The sequence below is a fragment of the Guyanagaster necrorhizus genome (genome assembly GCF_019112545.1).
Source record: "Guyanagaster necrorhizus MCA 3950 unplaced genomic scaffold BT62scaffold_6, whole genome shotgun sequence".
Taxonomy (NCBI): domain Eukaryota; kingdom Fungi; phylum Basidiomycota; class Agaricomycetes; order Agaricales; family Physalacriaceae; genus Guyanagaster; species Guyanagaster necrorhizus.
The window spans coordinates 260,174-280,181 of record NW_025064885.1 but is presented as its reverse complement, the minus strand read 5'-3'; the positions used below and the strand labels follow the sequence as shown (position 1 = coordinate 280,181).

The window sequence follows — 20,008 nt, the reverse complement described above, 5'->3', positions numbered from 1 at the left end:
GCCCAGGAACATGAATCCCTATTTTATCTCTCAAGATACATTAAACAAGTGCTTATTTTGCATGTTATGTAACAGGGATACTTTCTTTTGCACGTATCTCAGGATTCTGGAAATGGGTTGATTTAAAACAAGTGGTGTGCCTTGTTTCGAATACGTCTTTTTATGAATGAACGTAGATTCAAATAGGCTTAGTCTCTCCAGGTTGACTATCCAAGAAGCGGTCCAGCTCAGATCGGTTGTCTTGTAAGCAGTCACTACTTAAGGCCAGCATCGGTTGCAGGGAGTGTGACCAGGCGAATTCGCATTTTGTCCTCTTTATTCCTTCTTTTCGTATTTTCTTGGTGAGCTCGCGTCCCATTGTCATTGTCTGCACTGCACTTTAATCTTCTGACGCGTCATAAGTGTGCCTCACGATGGTCAATTGGTCGGACCCTACCGAGATCGCGAAAGATAGCCGTATGTTCCATCCATTATCTTTCCCGTATTCTCTAAGCTATGATAGTTGTCTTCCAACGGCTTATATTCGCTATTTTCGGCGTCTGTCTCTGGGAGCTTTTTACCACTTGCGGTTTCGAGTGGTCGTTGATTACACGTCGTCGTCAGTTCCGATGGCCTCTGGTGAGTCCAACGTTTCTCCTTCCATGCATTTTTTTAACGGTGGCGTCCCGGTATGACAGAGTATGTGCTTCGCATTTCTTGCTGTATTTAAACGACTGTTTTATTCGTCAGTCTTTTTCTTTCTATCTCGCTACTGTATCCTATTAGCCTTCATTGGACTGTGAGCTGTTCTGATGCGAAGCCATAGTAGAGGATTCTAACGGCTTCCCACAGCATTATCTCCCTGTCCGTTACAACCCAGGTAGAATAAATTGTCTTCCTCTTCGACAGTCTTAACTGACGCAACAATGTCTCTTCAGATCAATTGCAATGTGAGCAACTTTACTAATCATTTTTCTCTTACTGTCATTGTGACAGTTTCCTTCTCAGGCCTTGTATACATTCAACGGGGTGTGCATGTCCCCATACGATCGCATGGAGTTCCTGTCGGGCTGATATTTTGATAGTGGGCTGGCAACATGACTATCTTATGCGCTTCAACGTCCCTTATGCTCCGCACGTAAGTACTGTCTTTGAGATGAGCTGCAGGCACTGATGAGACCGCAGAATGGCTTTATGGGAGCGCCGCAAGAGCGTTGTAATTCCACTGTCACTTCTCTGCGCCGCGCATTGGGGACTTCTTTATCGCACGATGTTCATTGTTCATGCAGCTTGGGAAGAGACCGCTAGCGCTTGCGTCGTAGTGCAAACCAGTCCTGGTATACTTAACGTAACTTTCTTTTTCAGTGAGAGCTAACCCTTCCGTGTCATCATGCATTCACTGACAAGCGACATAGCCATGGGTTTTGATTTTGTTATTCTTTGTTTCACAGCCGTGGCTCTGATCTCCAAACATACCGCCCGCACGGACCTATGGAAGCTGCTCTTCAACGACGGTCTTGTTTACTTCTTGGTGACGTTTTCCTGTAATTGTATCCCTGCGGTACGTACTCTGTATGCTAAATAGAACTTGGAGTTAATTGTATTTTAGGTGCTGAACATTCTCAACTTGAACAGTAAGATTCTAATCTTTCTTTTGGAACGTTGATGCTCACAGTCCTACCCATAGTACCCATGAATGTGTAAGATTCTCTCGCATTTATATAATAATCACATTCTAATGATTTCCATCTTTTCCTTAGGATCGCGACAGTGAGTGTCATTCAATTGACGTTCCCCTCTGTTCTAAACATACGTCCAAGGTGCCAGCTGCTTTAGTGTCGTACGTGCAATAACTTACCTCTTTCGGAACTGAATCTGAGGCCTGACTCCTGGTGTACCTCAGGTCCATTGCTTCCGGTCGTGCTGTAATGCGTCTACTGGATTTCCACTCACACGATGTGTATGTCCACTCATTGTCGGGCATGTCTAGTAGCAATCCTCCGCCCCGTGCTCCTGTTCCTGCAGCGTTCGCGGTCTCTGTGGCAGCTCCGCCTTCAACGAGGCCGGAAGTTCATGTTACGACGGAACACTTTACCATGCATGAATACCCGTAAGTGGCTGCTCTTTGCCCTGATGTCACTGATTACCACTGTTGTAGACGCGGTCAATATCGTAAGAGTCAGGATACCCAAAACTCCCTTGACCTCGAGGCGGGTTCAGAGTCTTATAATGGCATGAAAGGGGATCAGGAGGGAGTCACGTCAATCACTGACTTACGAGCGCGATAAGCTGTATGATACAGACTTGCGACATCTTCCTTTCGTATACGCGGTTCTTCCTCATAATATAGTAATCCTGCATTTTGATATATGAATTTGATTCTTTTAGCTCTTGGATGCAGATAATTATCTCAGACTGAAAGGAGTTTTTCTAATTGGAAGCCCATAAATGATAAATAAAGTGCGTTTACATATACTACCGCCTCCGCTTTGACCGGCCTGGCCTCCGAACAGCAGCTAGTCCTCCTTGACGATTCATGCCTTTCGACTTTGGCCGAGACGAAAGACCCTTCGAGAGTCTCCATTCTTCCCTCCGCGAACCTCTCCGTCCATGGGTTGATATACGGGTAGCAACGGCGCCTAGGGTATCCACTTCCATAGGTTCTGGCGGTGGAAATAAATGATGTGTAAATGGGATGCGGAAATGATGGAATACTCCAGGGCGAACCTTGTAGAGGGTTATAATTGTCCTGCATGTCCTGTGGCACTGTGAAAAGAACTATCAATGATCGTCATTCGAAAACAGATAAATCGAATGAGATCAAAGAGCCTTTCAAAATGATGATGTTACCGCCTTTCTCGCACGACGACGTCGAGGCAGTCTGACGGCAGACCCATGCTGCAGCGAGTGCATGGTGTCCGCAGTGATATCCATTGCATCCAGAAGACCAAAAGTCGCTAGCCAAGGTGATGACCAACCTGTTGAGTCTTCTACCTCTCCCTCAGCATCTGCTAGGGGAACGTCCCCATCGTTGTCCTTTGACACGACAGCCATCAGTTTAGCATTAAGCCGATGCAGGCGAGCAGCTTCTGTAGCTGCATAAATTCCATCTTCTCTTTTCTTTGAGCGGAAGTTCCGTTTGCTCTTGGATCGAAGTGATTTCGCCATTGCGTGTTCAGTGGGAGTGTGTTGTTGTTGTTGTGGTGGTGGTGGTTGAGGAAAATTTACTTGCCTCTAATGGACGACACAAGCTTTATAAAAGCGGAGCCTGTATGTGTGGCTGTGTGGCTGCGCCTCAATGATCGGTGACTCAGTCAGAAAGGCTAATCAAATTAGATGTTAAATAATAAAAAGGTATACAAAATTCTATATAGTTCTAATCTTGTGCGTCCGAAAAGCGACAAAAATATTTATGGATGCATCGGGGGCTGGCGATCCAACTCTTTAAGCAGCAGGTCGTTAACAAGTTTGGCGTTGTCAAGATAAACTGTTCGCCCGTAAAAGAGGGCACCATCAGAGATCGAGAACACTCACCGTGGTGGCCGGCATTGTTGACGATGTACATTCGTCCTTGGCCATTACCGGACTGGCGTAGTCGTTCGACAGACTCTTGGCCTCCTTCTGGGTCCATCCAATCATGGTCGCCATCTGGCCAAATTCAGTCATGCTCGGTTGGCTTAAACCACGGCATTTACTCACAGACAAAAGTTACCGGAATCTTGAGGGCAGAGATTCGATCGACGATAGGCATTCTGGCGTATGCGCCAGGAGCGAGAATATGAGATATACAGTACTCCCCAGAGCCCTTGGCCAGAGTGATGTTGAGAATATAATCGTGCATGTCACGCGTTTCCTCGGGCGTCAAGCCTGTGAATCGTCGCGACGAGTACTACGAGGAATAGATATATCGATGCCGGGAAGGGATGCTATTGATAGATGAAAACCAACCTTGCCAACTATCAACGGTCCCCAAAACATAGTCGATCGGACGACCTGGAATGGACTCCATCCTTCTTCCCACAGATAAGTGAAAAGCTTTCTAGTTCGGCTCTCTTGGGCTTTGACCCTCCGCTGTTGAGATTCAATTTCTTGAACCTTCTGTCTCGTGGCTGGTTCTGCCGACCCACCAGGTCCATGCGCTTCCGAAGGTTCCAACTCTTGCGAGGGAACAGAATAATCAGGTCCGCGAGGTATACCGGCAGGCGACAACAGAATTAGTTTGTTGACTCGCGTGGGATATTTGAGCGCGTAGACGACAGTAAAGTATGCACCAAGAGAATGACCGACAAGGGTCATCTTTTCTAGGCCCATCTTCTGTCGCCAGTCCTCCAGAGAGTCAATGAAAAAAGACTCGGCCTCCTTGACTCGCCCTGGAATGTCCTTGCGAGAAGCCTTGACCGTGAAAGGCACGCGAGCAGAGCGACCCATGCCTAGCCAGTCGAGTGCATAGACAGGACTTCCCCGCCTTCCAGCCCAGTCGGCAAGTGGCGGGAAATTATGAAAGAAGAACCCTAGACCGGCGCCGTATCCGTGAAGAAGAACTGTGGGCGGCGGTGCCGTTGGTGATGGAGAGGTTGGTGCTATAGAGAAGGTATTGACAAAGTGTTTGGGGGTGGACAGCTCGACCCTGGAGCTATGAGCCACCACTGGACCATCTACCGAAGTTGATGCATCTTTGCGGAAGAAAGGCAGCCGCCTATTTAGGTGAATGGAGATGAGAACTTGAATGTTATCGCGGCCTTGGTAGACGACTGACCTTAGTAGCCGTTCCTCGCTGATAGCACTTTGCTTCTCCCCTGCTGCCCACCTGAAAATGACGGGTGTGAATACACTTATTATAGAGGTGCCCCCAGGCGGACTGACCATTGTTTCATGCTTGCTGAGAATGCAGACGGAATCTCATTTGCAGGTGGCAAGGACGACAGTGCGGAAGGATTGAGTGACGCGTTCATTACAGACAGCGCACGAGGCAGACTGAACAGAGAGCTCGACGACGTGGTGAAGGAAAACTAAGATGGGAACACGCGTTGCACTGCTCGGCTTTTGTCCATCCATGCCGTCGATGAACGTCATGGCAATGTAGTCAAAAAGGGGTAAATAGTCCATAAGGGGAATTGCCATGTGCCGGCCACGTCCCGTGTCGGCACCAAAAACTCCGCCAACTCTTACCGCCTCACCACCATGTACAATGGTATTGGTCTTACTACACCTCGGGGAAGGTACGCATGTCCGATAGATACGCATCATATATACTTTCCTGACTCTTTTGTAGTGGAACAAATGGCTATGTTGTCCGCAACCTTTCGACATTGAGGTCGTATCAACCAGCTCAGGATCGTGCAAACGCTTGGGATGCAGCACCGCCCAAGCATCGTGAACCGGACGAAGGCATTCTGGAACATGAGAGGAAACGAAAGGTTGAGGTTGAATGTCTGACCTTGCAGCTCGAGCTGGAGGATAACGGGTGAGTTCCAACTCACGTACCGTCACCTGCATTGTCTCACACCTCTCACGCAGTGCTGACGAGACAGAGATAGAAGAAAAAGTTGCCGCCCTTCGTGGAAAGCTTCTAGCGAACTTATCGAGCATGGCGCCCAAAAAGCTTAAACCAACCGACACTCATGGTATGGCTGCGGCTAAAAAAACTGAGCTTGCCAAAATGGCACGCGCTTTCGGTACCAGTAGCAACTACAGCGAAGGGGATGCTTTTGACCGAGAGAAGCAAGAAGAGCTCAAGGTGAAGCGGCAAGTTGAACGAGAAGAGAGAGATCGCAGAAAAGAGGAAGAGCGGGAACAGATGTTGGAGCAAAAGGCTAAATGGGAGGCCGAGAAGAGGGAACGCGATCGACTGCGACGAAGAGAAGAGGACAGGATTCGACGGGAGAGAGAAGAGAACGCCACGAGGCGCAAAGATCGTGGCATGCCTCCACCGCCTCTGCCTCCTCCAAGAGATCGACCCTACCGCGACAATCGTGGTTCAGACAGACGCAGTCGGAGTCGAAGCCCTCGTCGTCGCCCTTCACCTCTTCGACGACCTCGCCATGATTCAAGGTCAGTGTCTCCTCCCCGTCGACGATACGATTCGCGTTCACGGTCACGTTCGCGATCATCGTCTCTGTCGCGCTCTCCGTCTCCACCTCGTCGCAGACGCTCGCCTTCACCCCCCCGTCGCTCTCCGCCTCCTACTCCGCCTCGTCAGCGCGATGTAAGCCCTCCTTCCCGTCGTAGAGGACGTTCTGCATCCCATTCGCCGCCGTATAGGCCAAGAGACAGAAGGGGGCCTCCTTTTGAAGGTGATCCAAGGGCAGAGAGGGGACGAAGGCTGCATTCTGAAGATCAGCCTCGACGGGGTCGCGGTCGTTCTGCCTCAAGTGGTTCGTCGATGTCTGTTAGTTCCCAGTCATCAGGGAGTCGAAGTCGAAGCCGTGAATAGCCGGCTTGGTCGTTTGCTTTTTGTCTCTCATTTATCCTACTTGTCTACTGTGTATGAGTATTCAACAAGACCGATCTTGCAAATTGAGGACACGGCGTTACCAAATAGTTGCTCAACATTTTGAATCCAAAAAACATTCGGACGACAGACAACCTTTCTATCTCTATCCAAGACTAATGATTGTCGAAATTAATGGCCCAGACAAACAATACGCCATGTCGAACATCGTTGCGCCTAGATTACGACATCCGTAGCACGTACAAAAAAGGACTGCACTTTCGTCATTATATAGTGATGGCGGCCAGCTTGCTTCTCTGCCATGACTTTTCCTTCTCCAAAGCGGATTATCGTTATTGGCGGTGGCCCAGCGGGATTAGCTACTCTTCGTAGCTTGACTGAGCGAGGTCAGTTCGATAAAGTAGAACTCCTGGAACGACGTGACGATGTTGGAGGTGTTTGGTGTGTTATACCTTTTCAACGATGTGTTACTGACTGATAGAGTACTTCCAGGTACCTTGACGATCCCCAGGAAGGTGACATCAAGCCTCGATGGCCATCACCTTCGTACTCGGGACTTGTTGGCAACGTCTTGCCTCAATACCTTTCTTTTTCCCAGTTCCCATTCCCTGAGCCACCATCTACGCCAGATCAACCCTTCCCGACACTTGTAGAGACCCACGATTACCTTCGGGCGTTTGCTGAGCCGTATCTAAAGAACAGGGCCATCCGATTGAACCATGAGGTTACTCGCGTCGATGAACTTCCTGATAATGCTGGTTGGAAAGTCGCGTTTAATGACTGGAACGATGGAGGCGAGCAGCGGACCGAGATCTGGGACGCTATGGTTGTCACTGTTGGATGGTATGATAATCCAACTTGGCCAAGCACGGAGGGGCTTGAAGCACTCAAGGAGAAAGGGCTTGCGATCCATGCCAAGTGGTATAGAGGATCCGAACCTTATGCAGGCAAGGTAAAAAGGCTCCGTTGCGGTTTGTATCAAAGTCTTATGACTTTATAGCGTGCACTTGTCATCGGTAATGCCAACTCAGCGAACGACATGGCTTCACATCTAGCTTGGGTCGCAAAGGAACCCGTGTACAGAAGCATCCGTCGACCAGCCCTTCCGACATTTCCAAGTCTGCCTGATCCGCGTATCGTCGATGTTGCCCCGGTCGTCAAGTACGCGCTAGATGTCTCCACGAACAAGATAACCGCGACACTGAAGGATGGTACCACTATCGAAGACATAGACATTGTACTCGTCGGCACGGGTTACAGGCCAATACCATCTTTCGTGCATGTTCTGGACCCAACGACCAAGCAAGTGACGCCGCTCATGACAGAAGAAATCAAGCCCCATCGTATTCCTGGCCTCCATCGCTATATTCTCTACGCCCATAATCCAACGCTTGCTTTTGTCCTTGCTATGATGTGCTATACGCCATTCACCATCAGTGATCTCAGCAGTACGTGGCTCTCTCTCGCCTGGGGTGGGGAGATTGCCTATCCCGAGACCGCTGAAGGTAGACTAGAGTTTGAGAAGGCGAGATTAGCGTCATTCGATAAGGCGCTCGAAGACCTCACAGATCCTACATCACTACTTGGGTGGGGTATTTTGGGGGCCTTTGAGCAGGAGTTTTGTTCCGGACTCAAGGAGGATATTATCAAAGTTAGACCTGAGTTGAAGGATATTTTACCGGAATGGAGCGACGAGAGAACAAAGCAGAGGGAGTCAATGTATCCCTTGAAGTACAAGGCACTAGAGTTCACCAGGGAACAAAGACAGAAATCAGGGTAGTAGAAAGGTGTAGAGCATTAGCGTGGCTTTTGTGTTTCAATCGATTGAGCTGTTTATGCTACAGCTTCCTTGAACGTATACTTTACAGTGTTACAGCTCGTCGATCTACAACTTTACGGCCCAATGATAAAAGTCGCTCACATTGCGGACACTACGTATGAAATTTCGTCCGACTCACGAGGTCCTTGTCTCTTCTGTTCTCCCACCAGTCGGTCCCATCATGAAAACGTTCGCTCGATTACCCATCTACCAGAGCAGGCTCGTCCAGCATAATCCCAAATCTTTGCCATCGGGGTCGCGCTCATTCGCAAACAAGGTTCGTGGGTTGATTGGATGAGATCAGGAGGAAAATTTACGACGTCACTTTGAAACTAGGCCGCTCCCTCGGCGCGATACAAAGCTGCCACTCACGTTCCTTCAACACAAAGCGCTAATGAAGCTACCACCAAAACTTTGTCGCGTGCATCGACGTATCTCTTGCCTGTATACGCCCGACCGGACTTTGTTCTTTCCCATGGAAAGGGATCGTACGTTTGGGATACAGAAGATCGGAAATACTTGGACTTCTCAGCCGGAATCGCTGTAAATGCACTGGGACATGCTGATGAGGGAGTGGTAAAAGTACGTTGCGTTCTTTTGTTCATGCTGCGTTTTACCGCACCGGAGTTGACTCATCTTCACAGGCCATATCGGATCACGCAGGAAAACTCTCGCACACCAGTAATGTCTATCATAATGAGTGGACGTCCCGGCTCGCAGAGCTTCTCGTTATTCTAACTCAGAAGGAAGGAGGGTTAGGCTTCCCCTCTTCTGGCTCCGGCGCTCCAGCTGCTGCTGAAGGAGTCAAAGTATTCTTTGCGAACTCTGGTACTGAAGCCAATGAAGGGGCGCTCAAGATAGCCCGAAAGGTTGGCAAGGACCGGTGGGCAGCAGCGGAACCTGGGCGATCTTGGGACTCAAGCGGTTGTACTAAAACGCGGTTGGTCTGCTTTGAGAATTCATTCCACGGAAGGAGCATGGGTGCCCTGAGCGTAACCAGCAACCCCAAATATCAATCCCCGTTTGCCCCGTTACTGCCAGGAGTCGACGTTGGTAAAGTGAATGACTTCACGGGCCTGCACGAGCTGGTGACTGACAATACTTGCGCTGTCATTGTGGAACCGATACAAGGGGAAGGGGGAATCAACGTGGCCCAAACAGAATGGCTTCAGGCTTTACGCAAACGATGTGACGAGGTTGGAGCAGTTCTGATTTTCGACGAAATCCAGGTGAGCCAATGAGTCAATGTGTATTACCATTGCCGGGCCCAAGTTTTGCATTGACTGAACAATGTGACTAGTGTGGGTTGTACAGGACGGGTTCTTTGTGGGCACATTCCACGCTGCCGGTTGATGCTCATCCAGACATCGTGACCATGGCAAAGCCGCTTGCCAACGGATATCCTATTGGAGCGGTTATGATTCGAGACTCGGTTGCTTCGACTATGACAGCAGGTACGGTAGATGCAGATTTTACAGTTGCTGCAATTGAATTACCTGATACAGGGACGCACGGGACGACCTTTGGAGGCTCCCCACTCGCCAGCGCTGTTGGTCATTATGTACTTTCGCGCCTGTCGGAGCCTTCCTTCGTAACTCAAGTTCAGGAAACAAGTGCTTATCTCACTGCTCGGCTAGAACAGCTGCCAAAGTGGTTCCCGGAAGTGCTACAGCCTCATATTCGGGGGAGGGGGCTGATCCTTGGACTCGGATTCAAGAATGTTTCAGACCCGAGTCGGGTAGTTCAGTTAGCGCGAGAGCGAGGTGTATTTGTCTTGACGGCAGGAAAAGACGCCGTACGGCTGGTGCCTAGCCTGAATGTTGGAAAGGGCGAAGTAGACTTTGCGGTAGATGTGATAGAAAGCTGCCTGGGAGAGCTGTAGATAAATCAATCACAGTGCGCAGCTGTAACCGGACAAGGATGTAAATCAAATACCGTAAATGGTAGCGCGGCACTCGGGTCTCTGGGCCGGACGAATTGGAGAAATCCGATTGGCCAGTGCTGGAAGGATAAATGTGGTCCCAATTTTCTTTACCGAACGATCCACTTTTCTCTTCAATGGACAAGCTCGCGTCCTTCACCCGTCTCTGTCCCTTCCTTGGAAGGACCAAGCAGTCGACTCTTCGTGCTCTCAGCACTTCTGTTTCTCCCAGGTATCCTTCTCTCACAAAGCTTACCGAAAGGGCAACAAAATGCCCCGTCATGGGCCCTGCCTTGAATACTCGTTCCAAGGAGCTCGTTGCTGGCTACGCTAGCATTGCTGGTAATTCAGACGTCGAGCAGATCCATAAGGAGCAGGGTATCAACGTCCCACCTGGCGCGACCGTCGAAATGTGTCCCCATGCCTCTGCAGCTCGTGCCGCCGCCCGTACAGCTGAAGACCTTGCTGCAGCTGCAACCAAGAATGCAGCCAAGTCTCAGGTGACCGGTTCAACAGCTGGTTGTCCTTTCCACAAGGCAGCGGCTATTACTGAGGTCGCAAAGAAGGCCCCTACTCCCGTCGAGGCCGCCCATCCTGGTGCCTTCGACTACGAGAGGTTCTTTGTTGACGAGCTTGACAAGAAGCACCAGGACAAGTCTTACCGCTACTTCAACAACATTAACAGACTCGCCAAAAAGTTCCCTATCGCGCACACGAGCGAACCTGAAGATCTGGTCCAGGTCTGGTGTTCGAATGATTACCTGGGGATGGGAAACAACCCTGTCGTTCTCGAGACCATGCAGTGAGTCTTCCCATGACCCCTGCTTTTACCTGAGACTGATATTGTTTAGTCGCACCCTTGACAAGTACGGCCATGGTGCTGGAGGGACGCGTAACATCGCTGGGAACGGTGCCCTGCATCTGCAACTCGAGCAGGAACTTGCTGCCCTGCACCGCAAGCCTGCAGCCCTCGTATTTTCGTCTTGCTACGTAGCAAATGATGCCACGCTTTCTACCCTCGGAGCGAAGCTCCCAGGCTGTGTGCTTTTCTCAGACACTATGAATCACGCGTCCATGATTCAAGGGATGCGTCATTCGGGCGCCAAACGGGTTATTTTCAAACACAATGATTTGGAGGACCTGGAGGCGAAATTGAAGCAGTACCCGAAAGAGACGCCGAAGATCATCGCTTTCGAGAGTGTTTACTCAATGTGTGGCAGCATTGGACCCATCAAGGAAATTTGCGATCTGGCTGAGCAATATGGCGCTTTGACGTTCCTTGACGAGGTATATGCAGTCTAATTTTCGTCAGAACTTCCTTCTCATGATTTTCAGGTTCACGCTGTGGGACTATATGGACCCCGTGGTGCTGGTGTTGCTGAACATCTAGACTACGATGTCCATGAGGCCGCCGGAGATAGTCCAGATCCTATCCCCGGAACTGTCATGGATCGTATCGATATTATTACGGGTATGTCAGAAAAATATGTTCCGTTGAACGTTATTGATCATATTTCTCAGGTACATTGGGCAAGTCGTATGGCGCTGTCGGAGGTTACATCGCTGGTTCGGATGACTTCGTTGATATGATTCGGTCTTACGCCCCTGGTTTCATCTTCACGACTTCCCTGCCTCCCGCTACGGTTGCTGGCGCACATGCTAGTATCGCTTATCAGATGTCCTACGTCGGCGATCGTCAATTGAAGCAGGTCAATGTTCGCGAGGTCAAGAGACGATTTGCCGAACTTGACATTCCCATCGTGTATGACAATCTCTTCCTATTTTGACTTCCTGTGTTGACTCTATGGACGTAGCCCCGGTACCTCGCATATTGTCCCTGTCTTTGTGGGCGATGCTGCTCTCGCCAAAGCTGCTTCGGACAAGTTACTCGTTGAACACGATATCTACGTTCAATCAATCAACTATCCGACCGTCGCTCGAGGTGAAGAGCGCCTTCGTATCACGGTCACTCCTCGTCATACTGTTGAACAAATGGACAATCTTATCGCTGCCGTCGACCAAATATTCACGGAACTGAACATCAAACGGTTGAGTGACTGGAAGGCTATTGGTGGTCGTGCTGGAGTTGGTTCTCCCGGTGCAGAAGAGAACTTGGTTCCCATATGGAGCGATGAACAACTTGGATACTACAATGGCACTACTCCCAAGACGCTGCACGATGGTCAGAAGGCTGTGGTGGACATGAAAGGCGTGGCTTCTGCCAGGAGCAGATTCAACAAGCTTTTGGGCCTGATGACTGGTCCTCTTGAGGCGAGCCGACCTCTTGAGACTTCCGCGGCTAGCGCGAGCCTCAGGTTGAAATCGGGAGGACTGGTGATGCCGGCTGAGGAATCTGCGATCCCCATTCCCAAGTTTGTGGCGGCTACTGCTTGACACATTGAATGTTTTTACTTAATTTGAGCGCTCAATGTTATTGTTTTGGAATAAGTACTTGCGCAAGGCCTTGTTGCTCTTTACTCCGGGAGCAGCAGAAAACATTTTTCAGGGTGTGATTTCCCCCAGACATTGAACAAGTAAAACACCGATCCGCCCACTTACTGCTTATATTTTCAGAAAAGAAGTCTAAACATCCGACTTCTCGTAGAAAGGACAATTGAGAAACATGATGATGGAATGTATCGCAAATAGTCTATGCCCTAAGTCCCACATCAGCTGCACCACATGTTGATGGCACCATCAGCGCCTCCGCTGAGAAGCCATGGATGGTGATTGCACCATTTCACTTGCAGAGCACCTAGCCCATCCTTCACCTGATGCCCCCGTAGAATCTTGAGAGGAACAATGAGTGGATCTGTCATCAAGTCATTGTAAACTCTTGCGTGGAAGATCTGTATAGTCCCGTCGTCCGACGCCGAAGCGAATAAAGGGTATGCGGGATGGAAGTGCAATGAGCGAATGGCCCGCGTATGATATCTGTAGAAGTGTACGGCTTAGCTTATGTTAAGTTCTCGTACCCATTCCGACTTACCGTAGTACTTTGTATGGCTTGTCACTCAGCTCGAGATCGAACCAGCACAACTTTCGGTCATATCCTCCAATTATGACATGATCACCAGAAGGATGCACGTCCATGGAAGATATCCATTTGATACCTGGAACAAGCGTCTTCAATAACAATTGTTCGGAAAGGTTATATATCCGAATGTATTGTTGTGTCTATTGCAAGGGTAAAGGCGTGATCATGAAAAGAAGGAGCGACACATACAGCGACGAAGAAGTGAGGCTTCAGAGGATGAAACAAGACCAGCTGTACGCTTCCTCTAATTTTTTTGAAAGGAGCTTGGGAATGCCGCCGAGTCACTTGGTGAATCCAAACGCCTCCAAGATTACTTCCGCTGGCTGAGTAAAAAAAACTTCATCAATAAACTTGTTTCCAACTAGAACCGAGAACTTACAAACTGATGCGATATAATCTCCTCTCCGATGCCACACGAGTTGTTTAGGTAAACCGGACGTTTGCGGAAGCTGCACTGTGAGAATCGGAAGATTTATCGACCATGAGCTCGACGGTGCTGTCGTCCATTTTACGGCAGAGGGGACATCGGGAGGGGAAGGTAATGTTGCCGGCGCCAGCAACTTATATGTCAAATTGTACACAGAAGGCGAAAGATTGGGTGGGATAACAAAATGAATAGTCTCCTCGCTGTAAGAAAGGTTTAGGGTGTTTGGTTAAAGTGTCAGAAAGAAGTACATACATGCCGACGACAAAATAACTGACATCGGTCCTTGGGCACCATTCCACTGCGCCAACCTTAGAAGAGAACTTCCAGCGTTTGACTTCTCGCCCCACAGTGACCTCCCACAGACAGACAACGCCGTTGTCATCTCCACTTATCACCCATGCACCGTCCGGACTAACACTGAGGCATCTCGCCAAGCTGTCATTATGCAAAAATGTCAAGGACTTATAGATCGGGAAAGGCCTGAGACTGCTGGGACTAGGGAGTTTCGGAATTAAAGACTGGGGATCGATGTTAAGTTTTACCCTCTGAACGCGAGGAGCCAGATAGAGATCCAACTGCCTATTGAATCTCTCCTTGATGAAGCGGTCGTATCCTGGTACAAGTCGCAAGGCAGAGTACTTCTGTGGAAGATAATCTCTTTCTCGATCCTCGAAGTCCATACTCTCCCAGTCCTTGCGCTCGGCCTCGGTTGGGAGATACTCTTCTGGAGGATTATATGATTCAGAATTTGTAGGTAGTTTTGGTTTTGGAGCTGGAAGTGGTGGTGCATGCGATGTGGAGGCCTCGGACCAGATGGGGTAGAACTGTTGCTGAGCCGTAGCTTTCGGTTTTGAGGGGACGATACGTCCCTGCCGTATTGCACGCACGATTTTCATCACCTGGCAGAGGAAATTATACTTGAGATTGTAAAGAAGCGGTAGAAAGCTTACTTTTTGCTTTTCCCATTTACTAGGTATCCATCTACGCTTGGGTTCGGGGGCGGCAGATAGAGGCATGATTTCTTCTTTCCCCTTCCCGGTAAACCATTCTGTCATTGGTTCGTAGGGATCATATTCTGCGTCAGGGACTTCGTTTGCATGCAGCCTCCGAATGATGTCGAGTTCTTCTGTTGTTAGAGGCTTGTCCATTTGGGTGTTTTTATCAAACGCGGAAGTCCTAATAAAATTTTAACGACTCGCTTTATGCAACTGTTCAGTAAACACACCAAGAAGAAAGATCTTCTACAGTGAGTAAGAACTTGTCTAACTCGTCCCCACGCGCAGGACGTAGCACCTTCTTCCCATCAATGTCGTATCCAACATGTGGAAGGTCATCGTACCAATGCATTGGGACGTTACCGACACGATTGGGTGCCTAAGTAATGTTAGTAGAGAGTATACGAGCCTAATAAACGGACGTACGTCTTCCGTAGACGAGTCGGAATCATACTCAGGCTCAATCTCTGGGTAGACTCGCTTGGGTTGACCAGTAATGTCTGATATGATGGTTTTTGCTTTGGGGAAGATATGGTTATCCTCATCTGAACTTTGTAGGACCTCCTCGGCTTCGTCGGCCTCGTCATCATCCTCAAAGTCAGAATCATCCTCGTCCGTGTCACTGTGTACATCTATCCCGGGAAACTCGTCAACGGCGTCGTCAGTATCTGAAGCAATACTTCCGCCCTCCTCATCGCTGTGCATGACCATATCTACGGCCTTGTGGAACACGCCATCAGTCGCGTCATCCTTTACTGGTTGTTTTCGCTTTCGTCTATGCTCCTCTGTTGCCGTCATTCTCGACGAGCGGAGGGGCCAGGAAAAGTAAAGAGGAAAAAATCTCAAAGGCAACAACACCGGACCGTGATCGAAAAATGTTTCAGCGTTTTCTCACGGATGGTGATGTCAAACACATCACAATAACACGTCCTTGCTCGAACTACGAACCATACTCCTTCTTGACACTGAAAAATGGTCAATTACGGTGGTGGTGAGTGTGCCTGCATTCTGAAATTTATTATTCTCTCTAACAAACTCTCTTCCGCCAATTGTAGATGAAGTATCGGCACTAGTCCTCGACATTGGGTCTTCGTCATTACGCGCTGGATATGCAGGAGACGATACCCCGAAAGTTATAAGTCCAACATCTTATGGCTACATCAAGGCTCTTGACGATGGAGATTTTTCTATGGCCGATATAAACGATACAGAGGTAGCCCCAAAACCGAAATTGGCGAAATCCTTCATAGGACAATCTGGACCATCAGTATGGAGAAGCGGTATGGAAGTAGCCAATCCTATCAAGGGAGGACTTAGTGAGTGCCAAATTTCTGCTATATAGGATACCATGATAATCTTTTTACCAGTAAACGATTTTGGGCCTATACATGCCCTGGTCGAGCATGCTATCGTCAACGTTATGGGATGCAATCCTTCCGAGCACCCTGTCCTAGTCACTGAGCCCTCGTGGAATACTGTCGAAAATCGAGAGCGAATGGCCGAAATAATGTTCGAAGAATTCCAGGTACCTGCTTTCTACATTTCCAACACCGGGGTTCTCAACACGTAGGTTTCCAAGACCCATTTTCCACGTACTAGGACACTGTTGATTAATATCTTTCAGCTTCGCGGCGGGAAAGGGCTCTGCACTGGTCATTGATGTCGGTCAAGATATGGCGAGCGTGACACCTGTCGTGGACGGATTTGTTTTGCGCAAAGGTGGATATATGTCGTCCTTCAAATCCGCTCCTCTGACGAACCACAGGCCTTGTATATTCGTCTCTTCCATCGCTCATCCACTCTGGTGCCCATAGGATCCTCACGCAGCCAACGCACACCCGACGAGGTATTGATTTATTTCCACATCAACTCATAGCAAATAAATCGGTGCGTCTCTGTTTCCCTCCATATCAATGTAGTCATACCTCGCATTGTATAGCCTGTTGAACCCAACAGCCCACCGAAATTCACCCTGCGTGAGGATCGCCTGACTGGAACAACTAATAGCTGGCGTCAATGGTACGAGGCTCGTGAAGTTGACGAATGGCTGCAAACTGTGGGTGGCGTGCTCGAGTCAGGATGGAATGATCAGTGAGGTGTTTTGGCTATTACAGTTGACCGTCTAAGTGAACCAACTTTTCCAGGGCTGCGGCTAGTCGACCGCCGAAACAGTATGAATTCCCTACTGGTTATAATACTTGGTTTGGTGCCGAGCGATACTATGTTGGTGAACAATTTTTCTACCATTCCCCTCAAATGAGTGTAAGTCGAGCCATCACCCAATGTCTATGTCGCTCTAAATCAGCGCTTGCAGGCCTCCAATCACTCTTTACCCAAAACGATACCCGCACTGATCAGTGAATCCCTGCGATCATACGACATCGAACTTCGCCAAGTTTTGATGGGCAACGTCGTTCTCACAGGAGGAGGTAGTTTATTCTCTGGATTCAATGACCGACTTGCCGCCGAGCTGGGTCGAACGTTCCCTCACGTAAGTTGTTTTCTGTCATTGGGGTCTCTGACCATATACGTTCTCGTAGGCCAAAATTCATGCTCCTGGAAATCCTACTGAGCGCCGATATGGAGGCTGGCTAGGCGGCAGCATTTTGGCGAGTCTGGGTACTTTCCATCAGCTTTGGATAAGTAAAGAAGAATGGCAGGTAAGACAATATGCTTCCATTGGCGGCCAACCTCCTCATGTGTCATTCGTAGGAACATGGAAAAGGCATTGTCACACAAAGGTGTAAATGAGCAGTTTGATGTATCTTTATGATCTTTTGCCCCAGGATCCTGTTGTATTGATTTAAATAAATCCTCTCATTTACACGAACTTGCCTACACTACAACAATCAAAGGCTTCGGAAAGACATAATGCGAGGATTGAGGTAAGGTGTGTTGACCTACGAACGCGCTGGGAAGCACAGCTATCCCGAGTATTCAAGAAAAAGCCCTCCCCCACTGCCTTGAGGTCACTTGATTATTAATTCTTCCTCTGCAATTTTGGTATTCCTCATCTATACATTTTTTCTGGTGAGCATTGAAATGAAAATTAGTAGCAGAAGGACACCGACCTGAAGCCAACATGACAATTGCAAGGAAAGAAGGAAACTGATGTAACAAATGGAGAAGAAAGAAAAGAGGGAAAGCAGCTGAAAATGCCAGGTAGCTAGGAGTGTCCAGTATACCTGCAGACCTATACATTTGCCCACGTATCATAAAGTTGAATAAAGCTGAAAATGAATGAAAAGAAGGAACGTAGGAGTTCACTAAAAATGATGAAGAACTGCTTTGGGAAGTGGAGAGGAAGAGTGGAGACGGACGAAGAAAGAACGATACATTGATGCAATTCTGTATTTCCGATTTCTACTCAAACCCCTTCCCACCGAACGTTACTAAAACACCACTCGACTTCAGATGAACCAGGTCGACACAATAAATATCTGTTCTTGTTAATCAAAAAAAGGCATCATATCTCGCAAAGGAGAGAGAGGAGCATTCAGAACGTGTCGACCAGCTCCCTTCGCTCCCTTGCCCCCATCAACATTCCCAACCCCCCTATGGCTTTCCTCCTTATGCGAGTTGCAAAGTTCTTGGGACCCAGTTCGTCGGCCCCCGATGGCGGCCCGCGGGGCTGCCTTGTCGGTTGGCTGGCCAACCGGTGGCCAAACACAACCGGGATCGGGACTGACTCCTGGGCCTGAGAAACATCGATGCCACCAATGGTGTTAGAAACAGTTGAACGCGGCCTTCCAATTCCCAGACCTTCGTACAACTTCTTGCTTGCCTCTTCGCGCGGCGAGAGAGGCATCTCGTTGGAAGAGGACGAATGAGGACTGGTAGGGGACGAATTGGATCCGCCGGACTTGGAAGAACTGGTCGAGTCAGCGTCATCGATGTCATCACCTTCGCTTGTATCGATGGTTACAGTGGGCAATGGTTGTGATACGGCAGGGCTGAAACGAAGAGGCTGAGGCCGAGCCTTAGGTGCTGCGACAGGTAGTCCAGGGGGAGGGGTCACTTTGACGCTTGGGGAAGTCACGACCCGGTTCGCCCTAAGAACAGAGTTGTTCCTGTCAGCCCGCCTCCACGAAGTGGCAGAGTCCGACTTGGACAGCGCGCCGGTCGAGTTCAAGTTGTTTGAGGTAGGGTTGCCCAACGAAGTGCCTCCGCTGATGACGGTCGTAGAGTTAGGGGTTGGAGGTATAGGAGCCCCGTCATTATCGTCATTATTGTATCTGACCATTGGAACCGTAGGGACGCTTGGCGCCCGACTTCCAAATCTCCCGCCTAACGAAGCAGTCATGGGCTCATCGGCAACCACGGACGACTGAGGCTGCTGTTCCTTTGCCCGGCGCATCTGAGCGCTCAAGGCAGCAGAGCGCAAATCAAATGTGGTAGACATGGGGCCTGCGGAAGCAGCGGTAAAGCCCAAGCTAGCCCTGCGGTTCTGACACTGCTGTTGCTGTTGGCGCTGCGCCTGAGCCAAAAGCTCAGCCTGATACTGCCGAGCTTGTTGCTGAGCTTGAACGGCCTTGATAGATGTGGCATCAGTAGGAACGGGAAGAGCGGCTATTGTTTGGACGTACCTGAAGTCTCATCAACTCCATTTGCATCATCTGTAATTGAAATGCCTGAGCTTGAACATTGTTGGATTGCGCTATCATGTTGGGGGTAGCAAAAGACGGTGTGAATGGAGCACTGTTCGGATTCATGCCCCGTTGCTGTTGAGCAAATCGGTTGTTGGATCCATCGACAGCGGCAGTCATTGGCAAGGTCCGGTTACCGCTGTACTGTCTGTTGACATACACATTCTGTGAAGGCATTTCGGCGAGCTGATCATCTTCATCCTCCTCTGGAAACGAGGAAGGCTGATGATGTTGTGATGCGAAGCGAGTGATGTTAAAAGATGCACCTGGAGCGGCTGTGTGAGGAAGAGTCGTCGAGGAAGAGCGAACGCCGCCTGTGCGAAGGCCTGCAAGAAGAGAAGCACGGTTGTTGGGAGGTGCGGTAGTCATGGTGTCGATAGAAAGAGATTAATGTGCTGTTGATTACTGAACAGAAAGTAAGGTGATACAACTGGGGAAAATCAGTCAATGCGATTGAACAACCGCAGCGGGTTCTAGAACTTACCGGTGAAAGTAGGATTGGTGGGGAACACAAGTGGACGCAGTGGCTAATATTGGGTGGAAGACTTGAGAAGAAGAAAGAAGAGATTAGGCGGCAAGAAGAGGAGTATTTTGGAATGCGGTCTGGCACACTGCAATGCAAAGAGCAGAGAAAATGTTCAGAGGACGCCGACGACGATATATAAAGAAAGAGAAAGGGCGGCCACCCAAAGCCAGGTCAACGAGAGTGAGAGAGAAAGCCGGAGCGCAGCCA

General features: G+C 49.3%; 10 protein-coding genes across 10 annotated transcripts; 6 read left to right on the top strand and 4 right to left on the bottom strand.

Moving 5' to 3' along the window:
* Nucleotides 1-413: 413 nt before the first annotated feature.
* On the top strand, nucleotides 414-1,645 carry BT62DRAFT_888496 (uncharacterized protein; the record flags this gene model as incomplete). Its single annotated transcript, XM_043182963.1, has 9 exons — nucleotides 414-456; nucleotides 503-622; nucleotides 730-778; nucleotides 832-859; nucleotides 976-1,008; nucleotides 1,065-1,117; nucleotides 1,165-1,343; nucleotides 1,395-1,540; nucleotides 1,589-1,645. The coding sequence occupies 9 exons, from the start codon at nucleotides 414-416 to the stop codon at nucleotides 1,643-1,645; spliced, it is 708 nt and encodes a 235-aa protein (XP_043042494.1).
* Nucleotides 1,646-2,454: 809 nt separating this feature from the next.
* BT62DRAFT_917667 (uncharacterized protein) lies at nucleotides 2,455-3,147 on the bottom strand (the record flags this gene model as incomplete). Its single annotated transcript, XM_043184057.1, has 3 exons — nucleotides 2,455-2,642; nucleotides 2,707-2,737; nucleotides 2,830-3,147. The coding sequence occupies 3 exons, from the start codon at nucleotides 3,145-3,147 to the stop codon at nucleotides 2,455-2,457; spliced, it is 537 nt and encodes a 178-aa protein (XP_043042493.1).
* Nucleotides 3,148-3,285: 138 nt separating this feature from the next.
* On the bottom strand, nucleotides 3,286-5,048 carry BT62DRAFT_928995 (alpha/beta-hydrolase). The gene is made up of 6 exons (XM_043185622.1): nucleotides 4,843-5,048; nucleotides 4,736-4,786; nucleotides 3,928-4,675; nucleotides 3,679-3,868; nucleotides 3,514-3,627; nucleotides 3,286-3,466 (listed from the first exon to the last, which is right to left on the bottom strand). Exons 1-6 carry the CDS (start codon nucleotides 4,929-4,931, stop codon nucleotides 3,390-3,392), a joined length of 1,269 nt encoding a protein of 422 aa, XP_043042492.1. The 5' UTR covers nucleotides 4,932-5,048; the 3' UTR covers nucleotides 3,286-3,389.
* A 95-nt stretch (nucleotides 5,049-5,143) lies between these two features.
* BT62DRAFT_1073530 (cwf21-domain-containing protein) lies at nucleotides 5,144-6,545 on the top strand. Its single transcript, XM_043178943.1, has 3 exons — nucleotides 5,144-5,198; nucleotides 5,252-5,443; nucleotides 5,497-6,545. Exons 1-3 carry the CDS (start codon nucleotides 5,161-5,163, stop codon nucleotides 6,410-6,412), a joined length of 1,146 nt encoding a protein of 381 aa, XP_043042491.1. The 5' UTR covers nucleotides 5,144-5,160; the 3' UTR covers nucleotides 6,413-6,545.
* A 132-nt stretch (nucleotides 6,546-6,677) lies between these two features.
* BT62DRAFT_928993 (FAD/NAD(P)-binding domain-containing protein) lies at nucleotides 6,678-8,485 on the top strand. Its single transcript, XM_043185621.1, has 3 exons — nucleotides 6,678-6,871; nucleotides 6,923-7,382; nucleotides 7,431-8,485. The coding sequence occupies exons 1-3, from the start codon at nucleotides 6,732-6,734 to the stop codon at nucleotides 8,208-8,210; spliced, it is 1,380 nt and encodes a 459-aa protein (XP_043042490.1). The 5' UTR covers nucleotides 6,678-6,731; the 3' UTR covers nucleotides 8,211-8,485.
* Nucleotides 8,398-10,218, top strand: BT62DRAFT_928992 (acetylornithine and succinylornithine aminotransferase). Its single transcript, XM_043185620.1, has 5 exons — nucleotides 8,398-8,526; nucleotides 8,586-8,831; nucleotides 8,894-9,478; nucleotides 9,550-9,703; nucleotides 9,755-10,218. Exons 1-5 carry the CDS (start codon nucleotides 8,431-8,433, stop codon nucleotides 10,129-10,131), a joined length of 1,458 nt encoding a protein of 485 aa, XP_043042489.1. The 5' UTR covers nucleotides 8,398-8,430; the 3' UTR covers nucleotides 10,132-10,218.
* An 89-nt stretch (nucleotides 10,219-10,307) lies between these two features.
* Nucleotides 10,308-12,450, top strand: BT62DRAFT_849714 (5-aminolevulinate synthase; the record flags this gene model as incomplete). Its single annotated transcript, XM_043182469.1, has 5 exons — nucleotides 10,308-10,972; nucleotides 11,022-11,457; nucleotides 11,506-11,641; nucleotides 11,692-11,932; nucleotides 11,985-12,450. Coding segments are annotated over 5 exons (1,944 nt in total), but the record flags the coding sequence as incomplete, so codon positions are not given.
* A 267-nt stretch (nucleotides 12,451-12,717) lies between these two features.
* On the bottom strand, nucleotides 12,718-15,481 carry BT62DRAFT_1073527 (ribosome biogenesis protein ERB1). The gene is made up of 8 exons (XM_043178942.1): nucleotides 15,056-15,481; nucleotides 14,860-15,008; nucleotides 14,585-14,810; nucleotides 13,887-14,533; nucleotides 13,587-13,834; nucleotides 13,397-13,530; nucleotides 13,160-13,347; nucleotides 12,718-13,104 (listed from the first exon to the last, which is right to left on the bottom strand). Exons 1-8 carry the CDS (start codon nucleotides 15,425-15,427, stop codon nucleotides 12,840-12,842), a joined length of 2,229 nt encoding a protein of 742 aa, XP_043042487.1. The 5' UTR covers nucleotides 15,428-15,481; the 3' UTR covers nucleotides 12,718-12,839.
* Nucleotides 15,482-15,521: 40 nt separating this feature from the next.
* BT62DRAFT_656016 (actin-like protein Arp4p) lies at nucleotides 15,522-17,473 on the top strand. The gene is made up of 10 exons (XM_043181786.1): nucleotides 15,522-15,620; nucleotides 15,685-15,945; nucleotides 15,997-16,195; nucleotides 16,254-16,348; nucleotides 16,395-16,516; nucleotides 16,569-16,720; nucleotides 16,774-16,891; nucleotides 16,944-17,120; nucleotides 17,170-17,289; nucleotides 17,342-17,473. The coding sequence occupies exons 1-10, from the start codon at nucleotides 15,602-15,604 to the stop codon at nucleotides 17,378-17,380; spliced, it is 1,302 nt and encodes a 433-aa protein (XP_043042486.1). The 5' UTR covers nucleotides 15,522-15,601; the 3' UTR covers nucleotides 17,381-17,473.
* A 487-nt stretch (nucleotides 17,474-17,960) lies between these two features.
* BT62DRAFT_928989 (uncharacterized protein) lies at nucleotides 17,961-20,003 on the bottom strand. The gene is made up of 3 exons (XM_043185619.1): nucleotides 19,760-20,003; nucleotides 19,216-19,705; nucleotides 17,961-19,160 (listed from the first exon to the last, which is right to left on the bottom strand). Exons 2-3 carry the CDS (start codon nucleotides 19,642-19,644, stop codon nucleotides 18,126-18,128), a joined length of 1,464 nt encoding a protein of 487 aa, XP_043042485.1. The 5' UTR covers nucleotides 19,645-19,705; nucleotides 19,760-20,003; the 3' UTR covers nucleotides 17,961-18,125.
* Nucleotides 20,004-20,008: the final 5 nt, after the last annotated feature.